Source organism: Oryctolagus cuniculus, chromosome 8, assembly GCF_051225735.1.
Source record: "Oryctolagus cuniculus isolate XC-2025 breed Fujian yellow rabbit chromosome 8, ASM5122573v1, whole genome shotgun sequence".
NCBI lineage: Eukaryota > Metazoa > Chordata > Mammalia > Lagomorpha > Leporidae > Oryctolagus > Oryctolagus cuniculus.
This window is the reverse complement of record NC_142874.1, coordinates 72043080-72063214: the sequence shown is the minus strand read 5'-3', so window position 1 is coordinate 72063214 and position 20135 is coordinate 72043080. Positions and strand designations below refer to the sequence as shown.

General features: G+C 40.7%; 1 protein-coding gene across 16 annotated transcripts in view; it reads left to right on the top strand.

Annotated features, from left to right (window-relative positions):
- Positions 1-20135, top strand: part of BLTP1 (bridge-like lipid transfer protein family member 1) — a 244321-nt gene that overhangs the window by 7126 nt on the left and 217060 nt on the right. For all 16 annotated transcript variants that reach the window (XM_070047638.2, XM_070047636.2, XM_008267930.5 and 13 more), the window contains exons 3-4: positions 14030-14151; positions 17952-18068. In XM_070047638.2, coding sequence (XP_069903739.2) covers positions 14055-14151; positions 17952-18068 — 214 coding nt within the window. In that variant the 5' untranslated portion in view covers positions 14030-14054. The remainder of the gene's footprint in view (positions 1-14029; positions 14152-17951; positions 18069-20135) is intronic.

Here is a 20135-nt window from a genome sequence, read left to right as displayed (position 1 = left end):
TAGTTATTCCTCCCACCATACATGCCCTCCCTCCCACACTCCTACCCCTCCTTCTCTCCCCTTGCCAGTCCCATGCTCCATTAAGATTCATTTTCAGTTAACTTTGTACACAGAAGACCAGCTCTGTATTAAGTAAAGATTTTAACAATTGCACACACACACACACACACACACACAACTGTTTGAGAACTAGTTTTACAGTTAACTCTCATAATACAACTCATTGAGGACAAAGGTCCTGCATGGAGAGTTAGTGCACAGTGACTCCTGTTGTTAATTTAACAATTACACTTTTATGTATGATGTCAGTGACCACACAGGACTCTTGACATGAGCTGCCTCGGCTATGGAAGCCTTTTGAGTCCACAAACTCTGTCAGTGTTTGGACAAGGCCGTAAACAAAGTGGAAGTTCTCCCCTCCCTTTAGAGAAAAGTATATCCTTCTTTGATGGCCCCTTCTTTCCTCTCACTCACAGAGATCCTTCATGTAGAACATTTTTTACCATGGTGTCTTGGCTTTCCATGCCTGAAATGCTTTTTGGCTAGACCAGGAAGCCTTAAGGGCTGATTCTGAGGTCACAGTGCTACTTAAAGTGATTGCCATTCTATGATTCTGCTGTGTGGACTGCTTCCTATGTTGGAACATATTTCCTTTTTAATTCTATCTATTATTATTAATAGAGACTTGATTCTATTTATGTGATCACTTTAACTCTTAGTCCTATCTATATATATGCTCACTTTACACTTACTGTGATCACTTTAACACTTAAGATGGTTCACCCCACAGATGGCCACTACGGCCGGTGCGCTGCGCTGATCCGAAGCCAGGAGCCAGGTGCTTCCTCCTGGTCTCCCATGCGGGTGCAGGGCCCAAGCACATGGGCCATCCTCTACTGCCTTCCCAGGTCACAGCAGAGAGCTGGACTGGAAGAGGAGCAACCGGGACAGAATCCAGCACCCCAATTGGAGCTAGAACCTGGGGTGCCGGCTGCAGGTGGAGGATTAGGCAAGTGAGTCGCAGCACTGGCCTTGGGGATGTTTTTTAACATTTGTTTGGGGAGTTGGAGAAATTGGTATTACCCAGTTCCTCCCACTCCCCTTCTCTGAACCAGTTAAATACATATTTTAAAGATTTATTTGAATATTTGAAAGTCAGCGTTACACAGAGAGAGATGGAGAGGCAGAGCCAGAGGCGGAGGCGGAGGCAGAGGCAGAGACAGAGAGAGAATCTTCCATCTACTGGTTCACTCCCCAGTTGGCCGCAATGGCTGGAGCTGCGCCTATCCGAAGCCAGGAGCCAGGAGCTTCTTCCAGGTCTCTCACGTGGGTGCAGGAGCCCAAGGACTTGGGCCATCTTCTACTGCTTTCCCAGGCCATAGCAGAGAGCTTGATTGGAAGTGGGGCAGCTGAGACTCGAACCGGCACCCACATAGGATGTTGGCACTGCAGACAGCAGCTTTACCAGCTATGCCACAATGCCAGCCTCAAATAATGCTTGCTGAGGTGGGGTAAACTGTGGTGATGCCAGATTTCCTCTCTCTTTCTCTCGGTTTTTTTTTTTTTTTTTGACAGGCAGAGTGGATAGTGAGAGAGAGAGAAAGAGAAAGGTCTTCCTTTTTGCCATTGGTTCACCCTCCAATGGCGTGCTGCGGCCGGTGCACCGTGCTGATCCAAAGGCAGGAGCCAGGTGCTTCTCCTGGTCTCCCATGGGGTGCAGGGCCCAAGCACTTGGGCCATCCTCCACTGCCTTCCCGGGCCACAGCAGAGAGCTGGCCTGGAAGAGGGGCAACCGGGACAGAATCCGGCGCCCCGACCGGGACTAGAACCCCGTGTGCTGGCGCCGCTAGGTGGAGGATTAACCTATTGAGCCGCGGTGGCAGCGCAGATTTCCTCTCAGTTCTAGCCTAGGGCCATCCTTCTGCTAGTTGTAATGAATACAAATTAAACAGCAAGACAAACAGAAGAGGAACAAGGGCAGTGAAGGTAATGGGATTAGAAACAAAAAATTAGAAGTAATAACAAGAAAAGAAAAAGAATAAAATTGAAGTTTTAATATGAACTTTATTCATACTTTAAAAATATTTGGAATTAATCAGATTTCCTCATCTTTTCACCACATTGGATTCCACCTGCATTGGATTCATCCTTTCCTCTGTTCTTCCTGTTCAGAGAAAGGAAATGTTTCTTTCTGTCAAAAGCTATTTCTTGCACTTATTTATATATAAGCTCTGGATTGAATTAACATTCTAAATATCCTAAATATTTTATTAAATATCATGTGCTTTAAATTGTGATTTCCACTCTTATTTAAAGCATAGCGTCATCCTTCTCATAAAAAATAGTCCCAAATTAAAAAAAAAGGTATCAACTGAAAAAAAAAAGTCCTTAGATTTTATTGGACTAATAATAGTAATAAAATGATGTCTTTGAGTTTCCCCAGAAGCAAATGCTAGATGGAGATTCAAGTGCAGGTGCTATTTAGGAAATGGGCATATGAGACACTGGCAGGGAAATAGGGAAATAAGAAAAGAAAGGGGTAAAATTCAATAAAGGGCATTATCTTGGTGGTTACTGTTGTGAGTATCTGGAGCTTACTCCCTCTGGGAAGCTCTCAGAGACCAAATGAAATACGCCTTCGAGTTATCGCAAGCCAAGAGGAAGGAAGATTTGAGTGTTTATCCACCAGCTTCCTACCCATCATTGTCATTAACACTGTGGCAGGTCTGACTTGTGCTAGCATTATAAGCTGAACATTCCCTTGCAGTCAGAAAGCAGCCCTCAGCAGACTGTCTTAGGTATCCATAATGTGCAGTCAGTCCTCTTGTGAGGGGTGAATGCCAGTGCTTTTTAGCAAGACACCAGTAGCACTGGCTGCAAATGACAGACAGTTCCAGTAGAATATCTGATGTGCCAGAGGTTGTTCTGTTTTACATATATGAATTCAGTTCCTACGTTACAACTCTCTGAGGTAGGTGCTCTTAGTGTCCTCATTTTACACATGAAACAGCACAGAGGAATTACGTATTTTACCCCTAGTTATACCACTGTAATTTCAGAATTGATATTTGCTTCTTTCCACCTTTCTTTGAAAGGCAGAGTGATAGAAGGGAGTGGGGTTGGGATCCCCCATTTGCTGATTCACTTCCCTGATGCCTGCAACAGCTGAGGTTGGGTCAGGCCAAAGGTGGGAGTCAGGAATTCCATCTGGTTCTCTTGCCTAGGTGGCAGGAACCCGAGTACCTGAGCCATCATCTTGTGCCTCCCAGGGTCTACATTAGCAGGAAGCTGGATCAGAAGCAGCTAACAGAGAGAAGCTAACCACCCAACCTGAAATCTGGGCCTCCCAAGTGTCAGCCTAACCTTCTGTTCCACAGTATCTGCTTAACTCTATACTGTTAATCCTTGTAGTGGACTGCTTCTGGAATGATACTGTCTGTCTGAAGTAGGATATCCTAATTCTGTTGTCTTTTTTGATAACTGCTTCCTCCTTCTCCTTTTCCCAGTCTCTTTTCTTTTGGTATATATTTTTAAAATATTTATTTATTTTTGTGAAAGGTAGAGTTAGAAGGATCTTCAATCCATTGGTTTACTCCCCAAATGGCCACAGTGACTGGGCCTGGACCAGACCAAAGTCAGGAGCCTGAAACACCATCTGAGTTTCTCATGTGGTTATCAGGGGTCCAAGCACTTGGGCCATTCTCTGTTGCTTTTCCCGGCATATTAGCAGGGAACTGGATTGAAGTGGAGCAGCTGGGATAGGAAACAGTGTCCATATAGGATGCCGATGTTGCAGGTGGTGGCTTGACCTGCTGTGCCACAACGCTGGCCTCTGTTTTGTTGTTTTTTACTTCATTATTTATAGATATCCTGCTCCTGGATTCTAGAGTATTTTAGGTGTCCTCCCTTCCATTTAAAAATTGTTTTAATTTTACATATTTGTGGGACACAGTGTGGCAATTTGATACACATGTACATTGTATAGTAATTGAATCGACATGCTATTTCATGTGAACAATGGGTCATTGAAGAAATTAAAGGGAAATTAAAAAATTTTCAAGACAAATTAAAATGGAAACACAGTGTACCAAATCTTACAGAATACGGCAAAAGCAGGACTAAGGGGAAAATTTATAGCAATAAGCACTTACATCAAAATAAAGAGAAAGAAATGCTGCATCTCAGGGACCTAGAAAATCAAGAACAAATCAAGCAAATTAGTAATAGGAAAGAAATAACAACGATCAGAGCAGAAATAGAAACTTAAGCAATACAAAAGATCAATATATTTGTCAGATTTTTGTTACTATAATAATTAAGAGAAGCTCCTTGTGAAGGAAAGAGATTTACTTTGGCCCCAAATTTTAGAGGTTTACAGTCCAAAATGAGGCAGACCAACTTGGTTCAGCCCCTTTCTGAGGCCAGAGAATGGCAGGGATGTGTGCTGAGCTGGGAAGCCTAGAGAGAGAAGTTGAGGGAGAAGGAGAGAGAGACGCTAAACTGAACTTGGTTTCTATAACCAACCCTCTACAGAAAATTTCATTGCAACTCCAAAGGTAAATCCCAGTGACCCGTATACTTCTTACTGGGCTCACCTCCTAGATGTCCTAGTGAATTGAATTTCTATCCTCTTCCAGTAGTGCCACCATGGGGACCAAGACTTTGACACGTGAACTTTAGGCCTGGTTATAAGTTTGGGTGTGAATGATCATATGCTAAAGGCTTCGTCTCCTGAATGTTGCTATTAGAAGAGGGTAGAGGGGCCGGTGCCATGGCTCACTTGGTTAATCCTCTGCCTGCGGCACCGGCATCCCATGTGGGCACTGGGTTCTAGTCCCAGTTGTTCTTCTTCCAGTCCAGCTCTCTGCTGTGGCTCGGGAGGGCAGTGGAGGATGGCCCAAGTGCTTGGGCCCCTGCACTCGCATGGGAGACCAGGAAGAGGCACCTGGCTCCTGGCTTTGGATTGACGCAGTGCACCGTTCCTTGGCGGCCATTTGGGGAGTGAACCAATGGAAGGAAGACCTTTCTCTCTGTCTCTCTCTCTCTCACTGTCCATAATTCTACCTTTCAAATAAAAACAAAAAAAAAAGAGGGTAGAAATTCAATCTGATTATGCTGTATAGGGAATAAGTCTAGTGGGAGGCCCTTGGGTCACTGGGACATGTCTTTCAAATGTAGTTCTTGCTGGAGGGGTGATTATAAAAGCTGAGTTGGGTCAAGCCTCTCTGTTTTTTGGATGGTCACGTGATCTTCCATATCTGGCCTCACTAAGTGGCCATACCAGTGGTAACTGCCCAGTCTTGGAGCCTGAGCCTCTAAAACCTTGAGCCAAAATAAGCCTCCTTTCTTTGTTAGTAGCTTCATTCAAATATTTGTTATAATAACAAAAAACTGAGTTATACAGAAAATGGGTACCAGATGAGGGGATTTTGTGAAACAATTCTGCCCTTCCAAGCCACTGGGCCATTGGTAGGAGCAGAAGCCTTGAAGATCCAGTGAAAATGAAAATACTCAAGGTTACCATGTTAAATATTTCTTGCTGAAGTATTAACTGGTATTTCACAGGTTATATAATGAGGGCTTGAGGGTTTGATGTTGTACAATGAATATTTGTATTTTAACCTTTTTAACAAACAGGTATTTAAAAGCCATAGAAAGAAAGATGTGATGGTAGAATGACAGATGACCATATTGGTATCTTTGGATTAGAATATACATTTTTAAATTAAAAATTATTATTTTTTTGTAATTTGCTTCTCCTTTCAGAGAGGAGAGTTTTTATTTTATTATTTTTTTAAAGCTTTATTTATTTGAAAGGCAGAGTTACAGAGAGGCAGAGAGAGAACGTCTTCCATCTGCTGGTTCACTCCGCAGATGGCTGCAATGGCTGGAGCTGGGCCAATCTGAAGCCAAGAGCCAGGAGCTTCCTCTGGGTCTCACACATGGGTGCAGTGGCCAAAGTACTTGGGCCATCTTTTACTGCTTTCCCACGCCACAGCAGAGAGCTGGATTGAAAGTGGAGCAGCTGGAACTCAAACCGGCACCCATATGGGTTATTCACTACGCGACAGCGCCAGCCCCTAAAAATTATTTATTTGCATTTTTATTTGAAAGGCAGAGGGACAGAGAGTGACAGAGAGCTAGATAGAGAGAGATCTCACATTTGCTGGTTTCCTCCCAGATGTCTACAACAGCCAGGGCTGGGCCAGGCTGAATCTAGAAGCCTGGAATTCTATCTGTGTCTCCCACTTGGATTGCAGGGACCAAATTATTTGAGCCTGCCAGGTTGCGTGTTAGTAGGAAGCTGGGTTGGAAGCAGAGTACCCTGAACTTCAGCCAGGCATCACAAGTGGTGCCTTAACCACTGTGCCAAATGCCAGCCCCAGAAGACACCTATTTCTTGGCTGTGGTTACAAGGAAAGGCCAAGAGATATGTGTGTTTGGGTAAGAAAGGCCTTTCCCACCTGTCACTTGCTATTCTCTAGCTTCTAGTTTCCCTTTTTTCTTTTTAAATTGTACAAGTATTGTATGTTAATTGTAAAACATTTAAACAGTTCTTAACTGTCAAGAGTAAAAGTCAAACTGCTGCTTCACTACTTCTCCTTACCTCCAAACCTCCCATTACATTTCCAGAGATAACTACTCTTACGGCTTTGGTAATATTTTTGTAGATTAAAAATACATATAACATTTCATGTGTAATATATACACTATACATAATGCATAGGTGATTTTTTAAAAAATGTGAATGGAATACTATTCATCTTCTCAGCTTGCTTTTCTTTTGCTAATAGTATATATATCCTGAACACCTCTTGTATCAGTACTTTAGTGCTGATTTATTTTATTTATTTGAAAGTTAGAGTTAGGGAGAGAGGAGAGATCTTCCATCCACTAGTTCACTCCCCAAATGGCCACAACAGTCAGGGCTGGGCCAGCCTGAAGCCAGGAGCCAGGAGCTTCTTCCCAGTCTCCCACATAGGTACAGGGACCCAAGGACTTGGACCATCTTCCATAGTTTCTCCCAGGTACATAGCAGGGAGCTGGATTGAAAGCGGAGCAGCCAGGACTCGAACTGGTGCCATATGGGATGCTGGCATTGCAGGGGGCAACCTAATCCATTATGCTACTACACCAGCCCCAGAGCTATCTCATTTTAATAAGTGTCGCTCCCCCTCTTCGTGGAGGAACGACACTAAACCCTGCCTAGGCTTCATATCTGAGTCACGGCACCATTATGTTGCTCCCCCTCTTCGTGGAGGAACGACACAGGACCCTGCGTTGTTCTTTGTCTGCTCGGCCCTCCCCGGGTTTGCTGCTGGTTCTTCCCGGGTGGGCTACTGTCCCTTCCACCTCCGTGGAAGGGCGGTTCCCCCTGGCCACTTTCCCCACTTCCGCAGCGGAGCAGCACACCGCCGGCCGGCTCTCTCGGGGGCTGCACAGGTGTTCCTTCAGATAGATGTTCCTCTTAGATGTTCCTCTTAGATGTTCCTGGTGCATGTTGTCTCTCTCCTCCTTTATAGTCCTCCTCCGCCAATCCCAACTCGGCTGTTCACACGCCGAGTACGCTGCTCTCCTCCAATCAGGAGCAGGATCAGCTCCTGGAGGTCATCACTCAAGTTGGCAAGAGGCAGCTGCGTAGAAGCTGTTTTCTCCTCTCCCAGCGCCATATTGTGGGAGAGCAGATGCATAGAATAAGTCTTAATTCCAGTAACTTAGTCTAGTCTGAGTTGCTCCCCACAAATAAGACCACTTATTATTTCATAGTAGGAGCATGTGTTAAATATTTCCTCTTGAGTCTTCTTTTCAGTTTATTTTTTATTTTTATTGTTTCATAAAAATCTGTGTGAATGCAGTGATTTTACAGTAGTAATTTTTCTAAAACAACAATTGATGGGGAAGCCCAACTTCTCAAAAATAGAAGAGTGAAAATTTTGTATATCTATAACATGAAGAATAATTCATCCATTAAAGATGCTATTTTTTTATTTAGTAAATTATAAATTTCTAAAGTACAGTTTATGGATTACATTGGCTTTCCCCCCGCCCCCATAATTTTCCTCCTACTCGCACCCCTCCCATCTCCCGCTCCCTCTTTTCAGTTTAAATATATGTTTAAGGCAGCAGTGATTTCTCCTTGAAAAAGCATCTTGCTGCTAAGGAAGTATTTCTGATTATGAGAGTCCTAGAATTGAAATGTGCAGGACAAAACATATACACATTTCTGGTTTTTATTGTATCTGATAAATTGTTGTATTCAAAGACTGCCATTTTACTCTCATCAACTGCTCAATTTCCACATCTTTGTCAACGTAGTTGTTTGTTGTTTTTCTGATTTTCATTATTTCACTGATGGATGGTAATAGTTTGTGTCTAATTGCTAGTGATGTTAATTATTATTTTTTTCTATAAATAGCTGGTTTATATATTTTACTATCAGATTATTTGTTTTTCATAATGATTTGTAGGATGGACTCCATTTTTTCAGAAACAGTTATTCATTTGAAAGAGAGAATTAGAAAGAGGGAGGGAGGAAGAGAGAGAGAGAATAATTGAAATTGAAATCCTCCCTCTGCTGGTTCTACTACTCAAATGATTGCAAGGCTGATGGCCTCCATTTTTGAAGGGACAAATGAATAGTTGGAATCCTGCTTCTAGAAGTTTTTTGATATAAATATTAGATGTTAGATAGTTGTATTTCCTTTATGCCAGTGAGAAAGAAAGAAAGCAGTTTGGATATATTATTTTAAGATTTAATGGGTAGTTCATTTTGAACAATCTTTATTTGAAAGGTATTTCTTAAAATGATGGTCAAAGCGGTGGTATTAAGTTAGGAAATTTTGAAAGAATCTAGTTTTTCTGTTTGGTTAAATTATATAGTGTTTCCATGCTTTTGTTTATATATCCCTAAAATCATAGTTGCCACAGGTTGTTTTCTAATACTAGGTAGCAGTTTTGAAATGAGTACTATGGATTTAAGGGAGAATGAGAAAAATGTCTCATAACATGTAGATCAGTTGTTACTTACTTAATAGATAAAAATAACAATAAATAATGTTTTAATTAGTAGCTGTGTTCAAGGTGCTGTCATTGGTATTGTTAGTAAAACAATCTGTATTGATCATGATCTTTCAGTGGAGAGAAGCTAGATTAAAGTCAAGGTATATGTATCTTTTGTAGGAGTATCACGTGAGTGAGACTGTGTTCTTTTATTAAGAAATATCCTTAGAGCCGGCACTGTAGTGCAGCTGGTTAAAGCCCTGACCTGAAACGTCGGCATCCCATGTGGGCACCGGTTCTAGTCCCGGCTGCTCTTCCTCTGATCTAGCTCTCTGCCATGGCCTGGGAAAGCAGTGGAAGATGGCCCAAATCCTTCGGCCCCTGCACCCATGTGGGAGACTGGGAGGAAGCGCCTGGCTCCTGGCTTCGAATCGACCCAGCTCCTGCTGTAGTGGCAAATTGGGGAGTGAACCAACGGATGGAAGACCTCCCTCTCTGTCTCTCTCTCTCTCTGTAACTCTGTCTTTCAAATAAATAAAATAAATCTTAAAAAAAAAGAAATACCCAGTTATGATTTTTCATATTACTCATGGTGTTTCTGTTGATCACTTAGTTAACTCTGGATTTTGTCAAAGTTTCTCTTTTCCCCTTTGTTATTAATAAATGTTTTGGCGGGACTTTGTGATAATATGAATATCTCGTAGCTCATCAAAATTTAATTAATTTTTAATTTCTTGGATTCTTTTTTGTCAAGTAGATTGTAATTCATTGCTATCATTTATTTTTATGCTTAAATTGCTCCAGATTTTGCCAATGAGAGTCTCTTAAAGCTGACCTCTGTGTCTTTTTGACATCCTCATCAAAGACTTGTCTTTACTTTCTCTGCCTTACTTTTAGAACCAGCCATTTCTTCAAGGGGATCTGGTTCTTCTTGGTAGAAATGGTTTTTAGAAGTGAAATTTTGTTTTCTCATTTTTTTGGCAGTCAGTGTTTTAAAAATATTTTTTAACACATAAAAAGTTGTATGAGGTTACTTAAAACAGTTCATGCAAAATGGGGACGTGTTGTGACACAGCAGATCAAATTGCTGCTTGGGATGCTGGCATCCCTTATCAAAGTGCTGGTTCGAGTACTGGCTGCTTCATTTCTTTTTTTAAATTTTATTTATTTATTTGAAAGTCACAGTTACACAGAGAGAAGGAGAGGCGGTGGGGTGGGGGGTCTTCTATCCAATGGTTCACTTCCCAAATGGCCTCAACGGTGGAGCTGTGCTGATCCAAAGCCAGGAACCAGGAGTTTCTTAGGTCTCCCACGTGGGTCCAGGGGCCCAAGGTCCTGGGCCATCTTCTCCTGCTTTCACAGGCCATCAGCAGGGAGCTGGATTGGAAGTGGAGCATCCGAGACTTGAACTGGCGCCCACATGGGATGCCTGCACTGCAAGATGGCAGCTTTACCTGCTACGCCAAAGTGCCAGCCCCTGCTTCATTTCTGATCAAGCATTCTTGCTAGTTTGCCTGGGAAGCAGCAGATGATGGTTCAAGTACTTGAGTGTCTGCCACCCACTCCCTATGGAGTTCTGGCTCAGCTTGGCTCAGCCCTTCTTTTGGGGTCATTTGGAGGGTGAACTGACAGATGAAAACTCTTGTCTCTCCCTCTCTTTGTCATTTTGCCTTTCAAATCAGTCAATCAATCAATCTTTAAAAAACTTCATGGGACCGGCGCCATGGCTCATTTGGTTAATCCTGAGCCTGCAGCACTGGCATCCCGTGTGGGCGCCGGGTTCTAGTCCCAGCTGCTCCTCTTCCAGTCCAGCTCTCTGCTGTGGCCCGGGAGGGCAGTAGAGGATGGCCCAAGTGCTTGAGCTCCTGCAGCCGCATGGGAGACCCGGAAGAGGCACCTGGCTCCTGGCTTCGGATTGGCGCAGCACGCAGGCCATAGTGCCCATTTGGGGGGTTAACCAATGGAAGGAAGACCTTTCTCTCTGTCTCTCTCTCTCACTGTCTATATTAAAACAAAAATCAAAATTAAAAAAAAAATTTCATGAAAACTCAAAAGATAAGTTTGTTTGATGTATTAATTCTGAAATCTTTGCAGCAAAGAGTGTTCAAGAAATTCTGAAGAGATATATATTGTGAAGAAAATATGTGTGGATTTTCATATCTGGGTTCTCTGTGTCTAGTATTACTTGATGCTTCTTTTGTATCAGATTACCCACTTCCTACTTGAGGGCATTTATTAACTCTTAATCTTTATTTCTGTACTTGCTTAAAATAAATTCTTATAAAGTACTGGGCCTTTATCTGTTGATTTTTCAGTTTTTGCAAGCTCACTAATGCCCTCTTTCTACAATATCTTCAGTTGTGAGTTGTTGACATTGGTGAGCGGTATGATTTTGGGTGAGGACTTTGTGTCCTTTTAGTGTATAGATCATTTTCCCTTTGGATTTGATTAGAAACCAATTCCTTTTTTTTTATTTTTTTTATTTTTATTTTTTGACAGGCAGAGTGGACAGTGAGAGAGAGAGACAGAGAGAAAGGTCTTCCTTTTGCCGTTGGTTCACCCTCCAATGGCCGCCGCGGCCAGCGCGCTGTGGCCGGCGCACCACGCTGATCCAATGGCAGGAGCCAGGTACTTCTCCTGGTCTCCCATGGGGTGCAGGGCCCAAGGACTTGGGCCATCCTCCACTGCACTCCCTGGCCACAGCAGAGAGCTGGCCTGGAAGAGGGGCAACCGGGACAGAATCCAGCGCCCTGATCTGGACTAGAACCCGGTGTGCCGGCGCCGCAGGTGGAGGATTAGCCTATTGAGCTGCGGCGCCTGCTCTGATTCCCTTTTATGTAGATACCTGAATGTCAGGACACATCCTTCATTAAACATCCCTTAGGAGTCACTGGGTGGACCTTTAATCCTCAGTGGTATGCTGGCTAGACGAGTGTAAAAAGAATGAAATATGGCATTTTATAAACCACTATGTTTTATGTGAATATTTGGTTTCCATTTAAGTCTTTTCAAAGTCTTTTAGTTTTTTTTTTTGTTTAAAAAACTGAAAAAGAAAGAGAAAGCCATGTTCTAAAGTTAGTCTCCAAATTTTAAGATGTTGGTTGACAGATTTTTTAAAGTTTTGAAGAATGTGAAAATATTTTTCTCTTCCTAAGCTATAGGAAAAAAGCATTGTGGAAAAATAGAACATTTTCTTACTTTTCTCTAGCTCTTTGCCTTTATGTTTTTTTTTTTTTTTTTTTTTTTTTTTTTTTGACAGGCAGAGTGGACAGTGAGAGAGAGAGACAGAGAGAAAGGTCTTCCTTTGCCGTTGGTTCACCCTCCAATGGCCGCCGTGGCCAGCGCACTGCGCTAATCTGAAGCCAGGAGCCAGGTGCTTCTCCTGGTCTCCCATGTGGGTGCAGGGCCCATGGACTTGGGCCATCCTCCACTGTACTCCTGGGCCACAGCAGAGAGCTGGACAGGAAGAGGAGCGACCGGGACAGAATCCGGCGCCCCGACCGGGACTAGAACCTGGTGTGCTGGCGCCGCAGGTGGAGGATTAGCCTATTGAGCTGCAGTGCCAGCCACCTTTATGTTTTCATATCACTATTAAAAATAAACCTTTCAGTAAGCTTCTGGTTTTTTTAGGTGTTTAATACACTTCCATAAATTATACTAAGATTTTAACCATGTGAAAATTTGAAGCATTTTAATATATTATAAATGGTGTCTGATAGTGTTGCCTCATCTAATTTTTAAGCTTGTTTTAGGATCTTTAAATATAAGAGAAAAACGTATTTAGAAAGTAGACAAGTCAATTAACTGTAGTGTTATCCTCAAAACTTTCTTGAGTCTAGAAGAAATTTGATTTTTATAGTTTTTTGTAAGAATCACCTATACTTTTTGATCTTAAAGGATTATAAATTATGTAACACTGTATGATTAGTCTCACTTTTTTCACCCCCTTTTTTCTACTTTATTTTAAGATATTTTGTTATTGGTTGTTTGGGTTAGTCATGTTACTAACTTTATTATCAGAGCAATTTTTTTCTTGTTTCTTGGATCACAAAATAAGAACTTCTATACCTTTTTATTCATTCTTGCTACATCTAAATATTTACATTGATTCTACACACACATATGTGTACACAGAAATGTGTATACACATTTGCCACATGTCTGGTCACAATTTGATAGTATATTGTCATTTATCCCAAGTACCTGATATCAGAAGATCTGTTTACGTTCCAGGGTACTCAGAGTGAATCTGATCGAGGAAGATTGTTTCCTTATGGAATAATTAGAAATACACAAAGGTGATGGATGTTAAGAGGGTTTTAGCTAACTTAATATGCAAATACAATATTATTAAATGGCAGCTTTTGGAACAAGAGTGGGTAAATTTGTTTAATGTTTAATGTAGATAATTACTATTCCCTTCCTACTGTTGAGATAGGTAGTTTGAGATGAATAATCATGCTCCTCTTATTTTGAGCCAGAATATAGTAACTGAACCTCGGTCTTACGTCATGTTTTGAATGATGAAATCAGGGTGTTACGAGTTTTGTCTTATGTTTTAGATGGAGTTCTAGATGTTTTGTTTTTCCATATATGTATATATACCATTTATATAAATTTTTATTTTATTTATTGAAAGGCAGACACACATGCATAGAGAGAGAGAGATACTCTATCTGTTTATATCCTCCCCCAAAGCCCACAACACCTGATGCTGGGCCAGGCTGAAACACATGGGTGGCAGTGGCCTAACTATTTGAACCATCACCTACTGCTTCCCAGGGTGCAGATCAGCAGGAAGCTGGAATGAATGCAGAGCCAGGAGTAAACCCCAGGCACTCAGCTATGGGAGGCAGGCATCCCAAGAATCGTCTTAACTGTTGTGCCAGACTCCAGCCTCTAAACTTTTTATTTCATCCATGAAGGAAGCAAAGTGATTCAATGAACTTTCTTTCTCCCTTATATGGCTGCTGTTGTAATTTTGTAAATCTGTGATTCTAAATTTAACCTTTGGTCTCTTATTCCTTAGATGCCTTTTTGGAAAAATTTCTGTAATGGATCAAAGGAAGAATGACAGCTTTGTCCCTAGTATCACTCAATTAGAAGATTTTCTTACAGAGCACAATTCCAATGTTGTTTGGCTCCTTGTTGGTAAGTAGTATATGTTTCCCTATACTTGATTGTATATTACAGATGGATTAACAACTGTCATATTTTAAGCAGTCATTGAGATGGAATGCTTACAATACCATTTATTTCTCTTGAGGAAAGATTTTTCTCTATATTTCTTGAATATTTTCTCTGGGAACTACTCTGGAATGCTCTTTCCTTTTTCTTTGGCCTGTCTCCTTATTTGATTTAGGGGAGCTTCCAAGAAAATTATTTTTACTGTTTCAGGTCACCTTTCCTACCTCCTGTTCCAATACACATAACACACTTACATCTTTTTGTTTGATTATAGAAGTAATAAATCCTCATAGTAAGTATAATTTTATAGTAAATACATTACATGTGTCTAATTTTAATCTCTTCCTTCTTTTTATACCTGGCAGTGGACTCTTTTTTTTTTTTTTTTTTTTTTTTTTGACAGGCAGAGTGGACAGTAAGGGAGAGAGACAGAGAGAAAGGTCTTCCTTTGCCGTTGGTTCACCCTCCAATGGCCGCTATGGCCGGCGCGCTGTGGCCGGCGCACCACGCTGATCCAATGGCAGGAGCCAGGTACTTCTCCTGGTCTCCCATGGGGTGCAGGGCCCAAGGACTTGGGCCATCCTCCACTGCACTCCCTGGCCACAGCAGAGAGCTGGCCTGGAAGAGGGGCAACCGGGACAGAATCCGGCGCCCTGATCTGGACTAGAACCCGGTGTGCCAGTGCCGCAAGGCGGAGGATTAGCCTAGTGAGCTGTGGTGCCGGCCTAGCAGTGGACTCTTCTATTAACTTTTTTTTTTTTTTTTTTTTTTTTTTTTTTTTTTTTAAGATTTACTTATTTATTTGAAAGAGAGGCAGAGAGAGAGAGAGAGAGAGAGAGAGAGATCTTCCATCTGCTGGTTCACTCCCCAAATAGCTGCAATGGCTGGAGCTGGGCCGACCCGAAGCCAGGAGCCAGGAGCTTCCTCTGCGTCTCCCATGTGGATGCAGGGGTCCAACAACTTGGGCCATCTTCTACTGTTTTCCCACGCCATAGCAGGGAGCTGGATCGAAAGTGGAACAGCTGGGATTCAAACCAGCACCCATATAGGATGCTGGCTCTGTAGGCAGCGGGTTTTCCCATATACTACAGTGCCAGCCCCTCTTTTATTAACTTTTTTTTTTCTATAATGTTCTAGAAGTTTTCTGGAATTTACAAATAGTTCAGAACTTTAGAATTTAATGAGGTTTGGATGAGGAGAGAGAATATGAATGAATGAAAGTGAGAAATAGAAAAATAATACCAGAAAAGGGTGAGACTACTGAAGGTTGTTACTGTTCACAAAGATTTTATGAAATAATAGTGTTTGAGTTGAATCTTTTTTTTTTTTAAACTTTTTTTTTTTATTTGACAGGTAGAGTTATAGACAGTGAGAGAGAGAGAAAGAGAGAGAAAGGTCTTCCTTCCGTTGGTTCACTCCCCAAATGGCCGCCAAGGCCAGCGCTACGTCCATCCAAAGCCAGGAGCCAGGTGCCTCTTCCTGGTCTCCCATGCGGGTGCAGGGCCCAAGCACTTAGGCCATCCTCTACTGCCCTCCCGGGCCACAGCAGAGAGCTGGACTGGAAGAGGAGCAGCTGGGACTAGAACCCGGTGCCCATATGGGATGCTGGCACTGCAGGCGGAGGATTAACCAAGTGAGCCACGGTGCCAGCCCCTGATTTGAATCTTGGCATAGGAGTTAGAAATTTAGAGAAAAATAGGAAAATTAGGGTAGGTAATGATATTTGTTGATCATCTATGTGCCAAATACTCTGGACGTTTTGCATATGTTGTCTCACTTAATGCTCAGAGTAGCCTTGTAAAGGTAGGTTTTATTCTTTTCCTTTGAACATGTTGGGCATTTGAGACCTGTGTAGATTAAATACCTTGCAGTAGTTACACAGATAGTATTCTTGGAGGGAATGCTTTTGCTTCTTCCATTGCACCATGGGATATGGGGTAGGGATCTGGGTGGAGGTAAAGTATATTTAGAAGGAATTATAATGCTTCATGATTGATAAGCAGGCTTGGTTAACAGTTAAACTTTGAGTTCTGTATCTTTAGCAAAAGCAAATTATTGTAAATTATCAGTAAGGAAAGCAAAATGAAATGCTAAATATTAGTATGAAATACGACTTCATAAAAGCAGCATTGAAGCTTGCTATTTAGTTTAATTAAGGGCAGAATTCTTTATATCCAATGTGTTCCTTTTCCTGTTCTCTAGAATTTTGTGACTTTTTTCTGTTCAATATAATGCTTTTAAAGAAAAGACCACAATGACAACAAGCAGAAAAACATTAAGCAAATGTTTAATTTCTCTGTTTTACTAATAGCTTTATGTTACTGAAGATGGTGAAGGTGGAGGGCATGATATGGTGAAAAGACCATAATTCTTACTTTATTTAGTATTAAAAACATGCTTCTCAACTGACGCCTCTTGCTTTTCTAAAGGATCCATGATAGTCTGCTGCTGACGCAGATATTTTATAGTACAAATGTATACAAAATCACTTTAAATGAGAACACAGTAGTATGTCATCAAAATAACTTTTCAAAAGTTTTCTAGAATAATTTCATGAGCAAATCATTTACTACATAAAAGCAGTCCCCTTCAATCTAAACTACCCTGAGATATACTGTATTTTATTTTGACTCAAAGTAACTGCTTTGTATTATCTATATTACATAGTATTTTTAAAAAGCTTTCGATGTGATATTGCTATAAAGTTACGTATGTTGTTGCTTTACTTTCTCACAATTTAGAAAATAGTTATCCTTTTAAAGATTTATTTATTTATTTTTGAAAGTCAGAGAGAGAGAGACAGGGAGAGAGAGAGGTCTTCCATCTGCTGGTTCATTTCCCCTGATAGCTGAAATGGCCAGTGCTGGGCCAAGCCAAAGCCAAGAGCCAGGAGCTTCATTGGGTTCTCCCAGGTGGGTTTCAGGGGCTCAAACACTTGGGCCATCTTCTGCTGCTTTTTCCAAGCCATTTGATCATAAATGGAGCAGCTGGGACATGACGATTGCCCATATGGGATGCTGACATCACAGGTGGTAGCTTTACCAGCTATGCTACAACACTGGCCCAAATAGTTATATTTTAAATAAAAGAAAATTTATTCCCAAAACTACTCTTTGCATTTTGTCTTTTGCATGTTCATGGGTTAGATTTCTTGGGAATATAAATTTTGTAGGTGATTAAACTTTTCATGAAAAGATAGTCAAATTTAGAATAACATTTACTATAGCATGTTCAGTGGCATTTTTCAAAGGTAAATTATTGTCTTAACAATTTAACATGGCTTTAGACTAAAATTCTCATTTCTTTTTCCATTAATTTCTTAAAGTAGAGATTGCTGATTAAAAAAATTACTTTTCTCTGATTTGAAAAATCATAGTCCTTTCTTTTCAAGTAGGCTATTTAGGACTAGCTTGAGAATGAACTTGTATATGAACTTTTTGTCTAATGAAAGCGGATGTTTTTCAGAATATTCAGAGATAGGAGCTTTCTATTAGAAAATTTTTATGTAAGTTCAATAACTAAAATTGTGAAGCAAAGCAGTGCAAAAGGAAGCAAAAATAAATGAAGTCAGTTGTACTTGAAGCATTGCTATAATTGATCTAATTGGAATCTCTGATTTTTCTAGCTAATAAGTGAATATGAAGAAAGTTGAATAAAGTAGAATCAACCTCTGGTTTTAAAATTCTAAATATTAAATTGTAAGAGGACAAATTACCATGTGGAAGTAAGTCCTATCATTTCTGATTTTCTTTTTATTTCAACAGCTACCATTTTGTCCTGTGGATGGATTATTTACCTCACATATTACAATTCTCGGAATGTTGGCCTTATTTTAACACTAGTTCTTAACAGATTATACAAGCATGGCTATATCCATATTGGTAAGTTTAAGTGATACTGAATTTTTTTCTTCCTCATAATCTTAAGGTGTAAATTATAAATATATATGTTTATAAATAGTAGATTTGGAAATTTACCTTTGTTTCATGAAGGTTAAAATAATGCAACTGGAACTAATAAAGGATAGAATTAAAAGGGAGAGAATGATCCTGTGGGGGAAACAGGACACACAGCAGATTCATAGAATGGCAGCACTCCTGCCTCAGAATAAACCCTTGGGACATTCGGATCTGGCTAAAAGGTCCATGAGAGTCTCACAGGCATGGAAAGCAATTACACGGTGGCAAAAAACAATCTAAATGAAAGATCCTGGTGAACAAGACCCTGGCAGAAGGAACAGGTCATCTAGGAGAGAGGCGCCTTTCTCTGAAGGGAGGAAGGAACCTCCACTGTGATATGGCCTTGACTAAACAAGTTCAGAGTCAGTGAACTCAAGGGGCTCCCATAGCCTAGACAGCTCATAGCAAGAGTCTCAGGTGATTGCTGACGTCATAAATAAGAGTGCCAATTGTTAAATCAACAACGGGAGTCACTGGGTACATGCTCCCCACGTAGGATCTCTGTCCTTAATGTGTTCTACTATGAAACTTAAAAACAACACTACTAGTCGAACAATACCCTATACCTTGTGCGGTTGTGTGAGTGCAGCCTGTTGAAATCCTTGCTTAGTATATACTAAGTCGATCTTCAGTATATGAAGGTAATTGAAAATGAAACTCGATGAAGGGCGGGATGGGAGAGGGGAGGGCCACGGGAGGGAGGGAGGTTGCGGGGTGGGGGGGAAGCCACAACAATACAAAAGTTGCACTTTGTAAATTCACATTTATTAAATAAAAAAAATAACTATATAACAAACAAAAAAAAAGGAAAAAGAAAATAAAAAGAACTTAATACTTTACCCTTTTAGTATTTTTTATGTTTTACTTAAAACTATTGGTTGAACTCTGTAATTAATACACAATTACTCTTAGGTGTTTAATTAATGCTACAACTAGTACTCAAATAGTATTTTACACTTTGTGTTTCTATGTGGGTGCAAACTGTTGAAATCTTTACTTAATATGTGCTAAATTGATCTTCTGTATATAAAGATAATTGAAAATTAAAAAAAAAGCAACCAAAAAAAAATAATGCAACTGGAATTTCTCTCACACTGTACTCCATGACTAGAGATGAAATACCAATTAGTTATGTCTTTTACCATGTTTTTATTTCTTTAAGGGTTTTTATAGTGAATTTGACTTTTATTTTGCTTATAAAGTAACTTGAAAGATTTAAACATACATGACATGTGGAAATAGAAAAGTCCAAATATTCTGCTGTCCAAAGAAAATTTTTAATGCTTGATATAGTTTTCACTACTTTTTAAATAAAGGGACCCAATACTTTAAAAATCTATTAAGTTAGTTGGAATCATATTGTATATTTTATTTTGTGGCCTGCTTTATTAATTTAATTTCTGACTACCTTTTAAGTGGGAAGTTTGCAGGTTGGAGAGTGTATTAGGAAGTTATGTGTTTTGGAAATTCATAAACCATTGGGAAAATGGAGTGTGGGATTGACGGGATAGAGCCATTCTCATGTTCCTTATAGTTGTCTACTTATCTCAGATTTAAGTAGGAACAGGTCATTTGAAATGTTCATATCCCATGTCACAGTGTCTTGGCTCAAGTTGTGGCTCTGTTCCCATTTCTAATTTCTAATGTATATGTTGGGGAGGCAGCCCAGAGGTAGCTTAAATAGTTGGGCCCCTGACAAGGGTTTGTGCTAGAACCTGGATTGGCTTCCTGGCTTGGCTGTTGCAAACATTTGGAGAACGAACCAGTAGATGGGAGCTCTCTGTCTCTCGCAAACACACACACACACACACACACACACCCCAAAACACAATTAGTCTTCCATTAATTTGAGGCAGTGAGTGGTTACTGTAGTGACCCAAATTAGTGCTTTGGGTTTACTTAAAGGGAATGCGTAATTAAAAGAACTATTCATCGGCGCTGCGGCTCACTAGGCTAATCCTCCGCCTGCGGCACCATCACTCCAGGTTC